This window comes from Malus domestica, chromosome 14, assembly GCF_042453785.1.
Source record: "Malus domestica chromosome 14, GDT2T_hap1".
Lineage (NCBI taxonomy): Eukaryota > Viridiplantae > Streptophyta > Magnoliopsida > Rosales > Rosaceae > Malus > Malus domestica.
Window position 1 is genome coordinate 14,655,844 of NC_091674.1, and position 12,001 is coordinate 14,667,844.

Sequence of the window (12,001 nt, forward strand, 5' to 3'; positions counted from 1 at the left end):
TCGCCCTCTCCTTCCTTCTCGTGTGATCACATGAAGAGAGAGAGGAAGAAGAGGTATACACCTCATTTAATAGAAGTTGCTCTCGAGTTTGAAAAACGGTACAAAGCTGCCATTTTCTGGTAAGGAAATATGTTTAGAGGTTATGCAATTTGTCCTATTTGTTAGCTTGTTGCAGCGAAAGAGCTATGGCTTGGTCCAATTTGTGGGTTTGTTTCGAGGAGGGACAAATGATTTGGTTGAAGCATAAAAAAAACTTAAGAAATCTTAAGGAAAAAGATTATCGAGAGAATATAATTTCGGTTGTTATTTTTAAAGGATTTTACCCTCTCAAAATTATCAAGAGATTTTTTAATGCTCAAAACACAAATTGTTATTTGTCATAACATAAGTGGATACACGCTAAAAATATATTGTACAATGAAGTAAAATAGTACAATGAAGTGATATAATTTGCAATGTTTCTTTATTGAAAAGCAGCTCATGGACTAAATGGACCTTGTCATGGAATGGCATTGCAATATCAAATAACAATGATCATATATTTTTATTTTAATCTCAACCAACCTTTTTTCTTTTCCAGTGTCTTCGCTAGTTGCAGCCTGTAACCTACAAACGCCCAATAACTTTGAGAGAAAATGTCTGTAGGGAATCCCCTTCAGACGTGGATTTTAAACTTTCATATTTGAAGGGGTTCCATACAGACATTAGTCGTTCATGGTATTCGGGTTAAACCAAGGTACTCTAATTCTCTAAAAGTATGTGATTTCCACCTGTTGTTTTACTTATAATTAATAATTGTTTTTCCTTCTCATTTCTTAAATATTTGTATAGAATATTTGGTTATTGAGATCTAAAGCAGCTTTTAGAAGGATTCCATTTGAATCATAGATAATCAGCCATTCAGTTCAATTTACTAGTTACTGATTTCAGTTCAAGGAGGAATTGGCTTTATTTGAGACATCTTTTTTGTGAATTTAAGATCAACTATTGTGTGTTCATGCCACTGTTCTAAAAATCTCCGTCTAGGTCCCACCTACATACTAGGCAAGCCACGGCCCCTATTAGTCTTTAGGCGTTTGAAAATTAAGAAAATGCGCCTAGACTCGCTTAGGTGTCCATCTAGCACGCATAGGCGCCCGTCTAGCCCCCTTAAACCCGCCTAGGTCTCAACTTTCATTTAGACAGGAAGTTAATAACTTTCATATTGTATTTTAATTTTTCAATAAAATGTAAGAGACTTGTTGAATCCTTGGACAAACACTCATTATATGTTTATTCCTCATGTTTTCAATATGTTCTAATACTTCATAATTTATGTCATTTTATTTTAAAATTTATATATCTCAATATAATTATGTGTGTTTTTTTAAGTATAAATAGACACTTATTTATACAATATATAATAAATTACTTATATCCGCCTAGTCTGCCTAAACCCCACCTAGTTATCTAGGCATTAGGTCCCAACCTGCCATCCGACTAGCACTAACTTCTTTTAGAACCTTGGTTCATGCACTTGAGCAAGATCTCCTTGCACTGTGATGCTTCTCTGCATAATCTGAAACAGAATGTCTTCCAAAACACTTGACTTGGTCATGCGTTTCTTTTTCATCCAGTCTTCCTCTTCCTTTCTCATTCCTTTCCACTCATCTTTTAAGCCTGCAAAATAACTTTCGTCTTTTCGAACGCTCCTGATTACTCCTCACATTTCCAAAGCAAGGCTTATTGTGCTCCACAACCATGCTAGTCAATTCATGCTCCATCCCACAATTTCCAGCTTCTGAGCTTCCTTCAAAATCTGTTTCCAGATTATTATCCTGCTCTTGAGCCTGTTATTCTTCTCGTGCTTGATTTCTCATCAACTCGTGCCTTAAGCATGTATTGATCCCTCAAGTAAATCAGTTTGTTAATTTCAGATGCACGATCCTTTTTCAGATTCTCTAACTCCTTTTCGAGGCCTGTAGTGTGTAGTCCTCGATTTGGATCCCTTTTTCAATCTGCATACAATATGGTTAGACTATCATTGTGATCTCTAATGCATTTTTTTTCTAATACAGTGACTTCTATTACTTAATAGAAGAGTGATTTCACCTTGGAGACTGAAGAAGCCGATTTTTCTGCCAACCCAAGCTTTGCCAAGAGCCCCTTTTTCTCATCCTGCAGTTGCTCCAAAAGCGCTCTCAACTCCCCAGTTTCTTGATAACCCTTGTCTTTGTTTCTAGTGCGCCATGGATTCCCAAAAGTTCTGCTTCCCTAGCATCAAGCTTCAAGTCTTGTTCGTGTATTAGGCAAGATTGCCGTTTTACTTTCCTCAAAAGTTTCTTTACCTTCCTCAAAAGTTTCTTTACCTTCCTCCGAAGCAATCCATTTTCTGATTTGCAATACTCCATTTGCTCCAAGTTCTCAAACATCCTCCAACGAATTTCTCAAGCCCTTGGTTCTCACTTCTCAACCTCCATGGATGAAGCTTCAGTTGAATATCAGAGTGCGCAACGAACAAGACTAGCAAGAATAATAAGAATATTATTAATAGAGAAGAATGCCGGAACGGCTACAAAACCCTAAGGGTGTGTTTGTTTGGACTCACTATCTTTCACTGGACTAGACTGGACTAAGCTTTAGTCCAGTTTTGTGTTTGTTCCCTACCCGGACTAAGTTTAGTGGGATTAGCAGGGACTCGCCTCGACTGAGTCCCTCGCTAACAGGTCTTAGTGAGACCCTCCGATTCAGAGAGGACTGCCAAGCCGCCCTCTAATCCCGTCATCTCCCTTCTCCTTCGCACCTTCGCACCTTCGCACATCAACCGCTCATTTGCACCTTCGCACCTTCGCACATCAATCGTTGCAACTGCATCTTGCTCCTCGTCCAGTCGCACCTTCGCCCTTTCCCTTCTCCTTCCTTGTCTCACCACCTGGTAGCCGTCCGACATATAAACAATCGATGACGGACCTGTATCTCTGGCGATGGTCTTCGTTTGGTGCTTTCTGCTGCGTCGTGAAATCGGAGTCCCAACAACAGAAGGAAAAGAAGACGAACAAGTCTGCGTTGGATTTGGGGGCCCTAGCTTTCTGATTTCTAAATTCGTTTGGATTTTCTGGTCTTTCATGTCGATCTCTGTTGAATTGTAGTTGGGTAGAGATGCTTGACAGACTCAGAGGTGTTTGAACTTTCTTAATTTTCATTTGCTGGGTTGGATTGCTTTCTTAGTTTGTGTAATTGGGGTTGGGTTTTTAAGATGGTGCAAGAATCTTTCAGTGGAAATTATTATCCCCGTGTTTTTTTTTGTTGTTCATGGTTTGCTCAATCGATTGGGTATTTTGTGTTTAGAGATTTTGGATTAAGCAAATTGGTTGAACTTGTCAGTCTTGCTTATATTTGATTGCATTTAGTATCGCCTGCATCTCATGAATCACTGAATTTTGCAGGGACATTGTTCTGTAGCTCTATGAGAGGTACAATTGCTTGTGTATGATTCTTAGAATTGATGCTGTGTATGTATTTTTAGAATCTTAGAATTGATTTAAATTCCAATGATGTAGGTAGTTGTGAAGTGGGTTAATTTAATGGTTGAATTGGTGGCGGTGGTGGGTGCGGTATTATGTTTACCATTTCGTTATTTGAACTTGGTTTTTGATGGATATGAGGATAACTATTACGACCTGTCTTACTTGCATCTAGATGCAATGGGGTGAATTAGTGATCGACTATCTGATCTTTTAGAGCAATAAAAGTCTGGGTTTTTACCATATGATTTATTTTGTTTACCATTTCAATAATTTATTTTGTTTTCTTAGGATTATTAACTTTTCAATTGTATCTTTTTGGAAGTAAGTCTACAATCTATGATGCAAATATTTAACGTTAATGATATTCTGTGATTAGTAAGTTAAAATCACCATCTTTCGACTGAGATTGCAGTTTGAACGATTAGTTCATTCTCATTTGTGATTTCTTGCTCCTGTTGTGTCTAATATGTGGTCGTCTGTGTGAATATGTATTGCTGTTGTATCTTTTTGGAGTTGTTTGCCCATGGTATCTGATGTCCAGATTTATTATCTGTGGCTGGACATTTCGTTTAACAGGGCGTACATAGAAGTTTACAGGTCTTTGCGACACAGTTAGCTTTTATTCTCAACAGCTTTCTGTTTCATTAACCTGCAAACATTTACTTTGTGCTACATTGTTTATTAGTCAGTTATTTTTATTGCCGTGGTTGCATTAGTATAACTTTAGTGTTCATAAATGACACTCAAAATATTATCTACCAAATTATTGTTCATTGCTCATGTGAGTTGGCATTTGTATCTAGAAGTCTACATGAGCATCTCTTTATGGTTCCCTTTGTATTGCACACTGACTGCCCATAAAAGTTTGATCTTCCAGCTCCATTTGTATTGCACACTGAGGGACCAGAGACAATTGTTGCATTCTATTTATGATGATGTAATCTGTGCATTTGGAACGATGTAATCTATGCATTTGAAAGGCTTGGCTACATGTATAGGTGTGACAAATACAACATTAAACCAGACCTTGTATCTGTGGGAAAGGCTCTTCTTCTGAATATATGCCAATCAGCATTCTTGTGAGCCCAGAAGTTTCAGATGTCATACACTCTCAGAGCAGCAAGCTTGGTTCTTTTTCTCATGGGTTTACATATTCTGGACACCCCATAGCCTGTGCAGTTGCAATTGAAGCACGCAAGATCTACATAAGTAGTTGAAGGGCACTGAAGAATATGCGAAGGAACTCAAGTTTAAGCACAAGTAGTTGCAACTTGTAAATGTATTGATGGCTGATGGTGAAAAAAAATATGTAGACTTTCATGTAAAGCAAAATCCTTTCCCCATTTTGTTTATGAGATGAATAATATTTTCAATAAAGCATCTTTTATCTCTTAAAAAAAAATTAGACAAGAAAGTGGAAGTTTTCATAATTAAATATAAAAAAAAATAAAAAATAAAAATTTAGTCATGGCTAGTCCGGCCATGCACCAAACACTTCACAATTCTAGTACTGCTTAGTCCAGGCCAAGCTAATCCAGCTTAGTCCCTGAAGCTAGTCCAGTCCGAGTTAGTCCAGTCCGAGTTAGTCCAGTGCAACAAACGCACCCTAAATGACTACATTGTGACTAGCTTGATATACTACGAGCTACAAAACATCATATATATAGAAAACTAACCTAACCCTAATAAGCAAGAAAATGAAACCTTTAACTAACAGGCTAAGCCCAAATTCAAACAATAAAATAATCTTAAACTCCAACAGCTTCTCTCTCCAAGAACTCAACACGAGCCACTAACAATAGCAACATATTTGAAACCTCCATAAGAACAGATTCTTGCTCTTTCAAGTCACAGTAGCGTATAAACTGCAACTCTAACTCAGATTCTCTTTTCTGAAGCTCATCAAGTCGGATTCTCAGGCGCGAAATCTCTTCTTCCAATTTTCGTTTATTATCTTGGATCTCTAAGCATTCCGTTGAATGCATACAAGTAGAGCTGAAACTATGTAAACCATCCTCGTATCTAAACTTGGGAGAATTGGTCTCTAGGGAACACACCTGATCATCAGTTTCTAATGAAGACCCTTTCGGATTAACACTTGGATTAGCCACAATCTTGGCACAGATGAAACCAGCCACTGACAAAGCTAAAGGAATCCCAGCTTTAAGAAGCACTGGCTTTATGATGATATCTGCCTTCGACGTTGAGCTCTCCATCTTACAAAACCAATTTGATGTTTGTGATAGGCTGTTGGATGATCTATTCCGATCCCGATATGAAATTACAACGAAAACTTGATTAGTTTCTTGAATGTTAAGGCGTTGCTTCTTGTGTTTTGGTTTAGCTTTCCGTAAAGAGAGGTGGATGGGGGTGTTCGCGTCAGGAATTTCCGTCGGGGATGTTTCCTGGTCGACGAGCACACAGCTCCCCGGGAGGTTGGCGCCGGTTGAGGGCTGCTGTCGGGCTTCTGCTTCACTGTCGGGCTTTATCGGGCAAGTCTTGTTGGGCAAGACTCTTCGGGCAAGGCTCGTTGGCCAAGGCTTGTCGGGTAAGGCTGATCGTCTTGCAGGTGAATCTTTGTAGTTTATCAAGGGTCTGAAAGCTTTAGAGAGAGAGAGATTACAAAAGATGAATCGATACTACAACAAGTTTGAACAAGGTAGCAGAGCTATTACAAGGGTTTGAGTGAAGGTTTATCCCGCGAGGGATGAAGGCTTGTCCCGAGAGGGATGAAGGCTTGGGCTGACTACAGCTTCGTTTTGAAGGCAAATCTGGCTTTGAGCAGAGTTTGTGCTTGCATTTGTTTGTTTGATTGAGTGTCCTTATTCCTGGTTTCTCTTTCTTCTTATATAGACAACTCGGCTTGGTCTCCTGTAGCAGCAACCTTGCCCGAATGCGGTTTGAAGGGTGATGACTCATTAGCTATTTTACATGTACTGCCACCATAAAGTACTTTATGGGCTGTGTAGCTGGTCAGTCTATACCACTTGGCCTTTGGGTAGGTAAGCAAGTGGTTTTCATGAGCTGCACCAAGTCAGAAAAGGCCCTTTCCTGTTTTCTGGGCTTCGGCTGGGCTTAGGCCGGGCTCTTCCCTAGGCATCCCTTTGGGCCAGCTCCTTTCTTGAGCCCAAAGTTCAAGTTTTGATCCAAACAGTGCCCCCTTCAATTAATGTTAAGGTTGGAATCCCAGGCGCCATCATTGATTGAATATCCGTATGCGTGTATATTAATCTTTTGGAACTTTGTGTTTTCTAGATAGAATGAAGGCAACCCTGTGCCTCTTGCTCTCCTCACGACCTTTGAACTATCCTCTGGGGGCTCTATAAATTCTGGCTCGGAACCTCTTCTGTCAAGCCATTAAATCCTCTTCGGCCTTCTCTTCCATCTTCCTCGAGCGTTCAGAAACTGAGAAATGGGTTCCTCAGGCTTTGAGTGGGGTTTCCTAAAATTCCCTTTTCGTGAGAAAAAGGGTTTTAATCAAATGACTGCTATCTCCAACACCCTTGGTCGAACACCCCGCTATCTCTAACACCCTTGGTCAGGCGGTTTCTTCTCGAAGGCTTGTCTTCCTGCTTGTTGCGGTGATAAGTCGGGCTTCACCATCACTTATGGTGATGGTCCTGTCTGAAGATCCTCTACCAGGCTCATGTTGGCCGCACAATCCGATCACCTGATCGGGTTCCATCCATGAAGACATCGGAAAATCAGCTGAAGATACCATTGCATCCAGAAGGAGAATTGATTGTAATACGTCGGCTTTGAATCTTTTGTAAATTTCATCAATTTGTCGAAATGAAATATACATTATCTCAGCAACTCTTGTCTTTCCATCTTCTTGAATGATTGATAAATATACACTGCACATTGATATCTCGAAGCTTGCTTTACCTTGCATCCTCTTCAACATAACAATCTCTAACATCCCACAACGTAGGACAATATTTCTTTAAGAATTTAACATCAATGGGATGTTTCTGCCTGTTTCCTTCAAGGTCCGCCAAGCAGTATCCTCCTCTATCCAAAACGCGATTAATAATGAAAGGACCTTCCCATGTCGGGCTCCATTTTCCAAAGCCCATGAGCTGAGCTCCTAGAGGGATGACTGTCTTCCAGACTAAATCCCCTTCCCTGAAAGACTTCATCTTTACCTTTTTGTTATAAGCTAGGGCAACGGCTTGCTTTCTTTCTTGAATATGTTTCAAAGCTTCAATTCGGGCTACATCCAAGTCTTCAATTCCTTGACACATGGCTTCGATGTACTCTTCACTATGCAACCCAAATTGATTTTGAATTTTTACAGAACTTACATTGATTTCCACGGGGAGCACTGCATCTTGCCCGAAAGTTAAAGCATAAGGAGTTGTCCCTGTTCCTGCCCTCTTGGAAGTTCTGTATGCCCACAAAGTGTTCCCCAGATTTTCATGCCACTTTTCTGGACTATCAATCACCATTCTCTTGATAATGTTGACCAGGATCTTGTTGTTGGCTTCTGCCTGGCCATTTGATTGAGGGTAGTACGGACTGGACTGGATCATCTTTATTTTGTACTTACTTGCAAACTCCTCAACTTCTTTTGAAATAAAAGATGGTCCACGATCCGTCACTATAGTTTCGGGCACCCCATATTTGTACAGAATCTTGGTCTCGATGAAATTCTTGATTGTGGCTGAAGTTATGGATTTTACTGCTGATGCTTCCACCCACTTGGTGAAATAATCCGTTGCTACAATTATGAAGGTATGCCCTTTACTAGAAGCTGGATAGATTTGCCCGATGAAGTCCATCGCCCATCCTCTGAAGGGCCAAGGCTTGACCACTGGATTTAAAGGTACCGAGGGCACATGCTGGAGAGGTCCGTGCCTTTGACATTCTTCACAACCTCGGGCATAAGACTTGCAATCTTTTTCCATGTCGGGCCAGAAATAACCATACCTTCTAAGCAACCATCTCATCTTCGTTCCAGCCTAATGTGCTCCACATACTCCCTCATGTACTTTGGCCATTACCCTCATGGATTCTTCTTGGCCCAAGCATTTCAACAGTAACCCATCTAGAGTTTTCCTTAGCAAGTTCTTTGCCCATAAGACATACTTGGTTGCTTGTTGTCTATCCTTCTTGCTTGTAGGCGAAGAGGGATCCTTCAAATGATGAATGATAGGTGACCTCCAATCTTCTATCTCGGCTTCTAACACCATTATATCTAGACTGAATCCCCTTTCTAAGATGGAAGGAAGGTTTCTTCTTTGGATCTCGACATCTACCCCATATTTTCTCTCCTGTATTGGCACTCCTGAGGCTAGTTGTGCCATCTCGTTGGCCGCTAAGTTGGATCCCCTGGGAACATGATTGACCGATATCTCATAATCCCAGAAACTCAATAATTGCGTAGCTGCCAAGTAATACCCCGCCATGGTAATATGTCTGCACTTGAACTCCTCATTTAACTGGTTTATTACCAACTCTGAATCCCCAAAGACCTCTACCTCTACTACCTCCAGATCCATCAAGATTTCCAGACCAATTATTAAGGCCTCATACTCTGCCCGATTATTAGTATTTCCTTGGTAGTCCAGGAGAAATGAATAATAATGATAAACCCCCTAGGGTTTACAATTACAATCCCCGCTCCTGAAGCCTTCTGAGTGTGAGATCCATCGAAATACAACTTCTAATGAGTGATCCAGAGACCAGCTACTCTTCTTATCTCTTGCTGGACCCAATCTTCTTTGCCCGAAATATCTTTTCTTGGCGGGATCCAAATGCTAGTAACCTCCAGGCTTCCTGGGATATTGATTACCTCACTTTGAGATTCTTGGTGCTCGGCCAGGAAGTCAGCAATTGCTTGGCCTTTGACTGCCCTTTGGGGTATGTACTGAAAACTGAATTCTGATAATGCTAGAATCCATTTCCCAATCCTTCCTGTGAGCATTGGCTTTGACAACATGTACTTTATCACATCTGTCTTGGCGATGATGTGCATGTGACAAGGTAACATGTAATGCCTTAATTTACTGGCAGTGAAATATAAAGCCAAGCATAATCTCTCTACTGGCGAATACCTTGTCTCTACCTCGGTCAGAATTCTACTGAGGTAGTACACTGCCTGCTCATTCCCGCCTTCATTATTTTGGGCTAGCAAACTCCCGATTAACTTTTCTGAGGCAGAAATATACAGCTTCAAGGGTTTTTCCCTTTGAGGTGGCACCAACACTGGTGGAGAAGTCAAATAGGCCTTGATGCTGTCAAAGGCCTGTTGGTGTGGTGGTCCCCATTGGAAGTTCTCTTTATCTTTCAATCTTAGTAAAGGAGTCAGCGGCTGGATCTTGCCTGCTAAATTAGCAATGAATCTCCTCAAGAAGTTAATTTTGCCCAGTAGCCTCTGGAGTTGCACCTTGTTGGTGGGTGAAGGTGACTCCATTATTGCCCGAGATTTGTTCTTGTCCACTTCTACACCTTTTTGATGCACCAGGAATCCCAAGAAGTTGCCCGCTCTTACTCCAAACGCGCACTTCTTTGGATTCATATTTAATTTGTGGATCCTCATCCTTGCTAATGTTTGTCTGAGATCTTCCAGATGCTGTTCTTATGTCTTGGACTTCACCACTATGTCATCGATGTATACTTCCATGCTCTGGCCAATTAGATCGTGAAAGATGGCATTCATTGCCCTTTGGTAAGTTGCACCAGCATTCTTGAGCCCAAATGGCATGACCAGATATTCATATGCCCCCACATGACCGGGACACCTAAAAGCTGTTTTGTGTATATCTTCTGGAGCCATCTTTATCTGATTATACCCAGCATTCCCATCCATAAAAGATAGGACTTTATGTTTTGCTACTGTATCTATGGATAAATCGGCCATGGGCATGGGATACTCATCTTTTGGTGTAGCGCCATTAATATTTCTGTAATCCACACAACATCGTACTGCTTTTGTTACAGCTTTTAAAACGGGTACAATGTTGGCCAACCACTCCACATATTTGGCTGGTCTGATAAAGCCAGCTTTTACTAGCCTTTCAATCTCTTATTTGACCTTTTCTTCTATCTCATTTGACATCCTTCGTGGTGCTTGCTTAACAGGTTTGTATCCCTCCTTGATGGGCATTCTATGTTCCACCAAGGCTGAATCTAAACCTGGCATCTTAGTATAATGCCAAGCAAAACAGTCTTTGAACTCTTGCAAAAGGTAAATAATCTTTGCCCGATCATCAACCCCCAATAAACCACTAATTTGTATTGGTCTTGGATCCTCCTCTGTTCCTAGATCAATAATTTCCAGAGGATCCTGGACTTCTGGTGGTGGCTTATCAGGTTCTGCACACAAAAATTCGACCAGCTCCAGGCTCTCGGGCAAGTCATCTGGCCCATCTAGGTCATAAATGCACTCGGCTATTTGAATGGCCCTTTCCAATTCTTCTCTGCAAGATTCCTCCTTGCTTTCATGCTGGCTGGTTGAAGTTCCCACCTGCCATTCCTGCTCTTCCTTGTCCAAGAGCTCCATTTCTTGCCTTCTTCCCTTCCTATATACCAACAATCTTTTAATCAGGGATCTGACTGCTGTTACCTGATCTTTCTTCTTTTGTTCAGTCATTGATGGTGTAGGGGATTTGGGAGGATACAAGGTCTATCCCACTCATCTCTAGTAAGGAGCATTCCTTGTTCCAAAAGCTTTTGGGCCGTCACCTTGGTAGGGCGGCCGTTCTCGTCAGCTCCTGAACACTTCAAGATTCCTACGTTGGGGTTGTAGAAACTTGCTTCCGCAACATTGGCTGTGGGGAGAAATGGCCGTGATCCAGCCTCTACCATCTCCCAAAAGCCTGGTCCTTCTGTGCCCGCTTCATGGTAAACAGCCACTTTTTGATGAAGAATGGAGGGTATGGCCAGACTTTGGTGGATCCAATCTCTTCTGAGTAAGGCCCCATAAGTGGAAGTGCAGTCCACTACAAAGAATGCCAGCATGATCTGTTTAGATCCCAAATCCACTTCTAAAGGAAATATCCCATGAGTTTTGATGATAGCGCTTGAGAAGCTAGAGACCGTGAGGTCTGTGGGAATAAGATCCTCCGTGCCTCTTCCCATTTTCCTCATTTGCTTGGCTGGTAACACATTAACATCTGCTCCCCCATCAATTAGAATTCTCTTGAAGGGCACACCTTCCAAATGAGCAGCAACATATATGGGCTTCAAATGATTGGCCAACGAGCTGTTCGGGCGGCTAAACACCATTTTTTCTGTGTAAATCCTGAAAGGACTATCTTTGGACACTTCAGTGGATTCAGCCTTGCCCGACTCTCCTTCTTCGACTACCTCCATATTGACATATGCCATCATTGGCTCAGTTGTCAAGTAATCACCCTCCATAGTAGCGGGCTGATCAGGTCTGGCACCAAACATGGCGGATAATACATACGCCATGTTGATATGAAAATTACTAGGCTCGGGCATATCTTCTTTATTGCCCCAAATCTGGTCCATGAATTCATCCAACC

General features: G+C 41.4%; 1 protein-coding gene and 1 non-coding gene across 2 annotated transcripts; one reads left to right on the forward strand and one right to left on the reverse strand.

Annotated features, from left to right (window-relative positions):
- The first annotated feature begins 3,834 nt into the window (after window positions 1-3,834).
- On the forward strand, window positions 3,835-3,917 carry LOC114821260 (small nucleolar RNA Z196/R39/R59 family). Its single transcript, XR_003768706.1, has one exon. It is a non-coding gene; the product is annotated as a small nucleolar RNA Z196/R39/R59 family (small nucleolar RNA).
- Window positions 3,918-8,470: 4,553 nt separating this feature from the next.
- LOC139191179 (uncharacterized) lies at window positions 8,471-9,010 on the reverse strand. The gene has a single exon (XM_070811746.1). The coding sequence runs from the start codon at window positions 9,008-9,010 to the stop codon at window positions 8,471-8,473; it is 540 nt and encodes a 179-aa protein (XP_070667847.1).
- Between the last annotated feature and the right edge of the window lie 2,991 nt (window positions 9,011-12,001).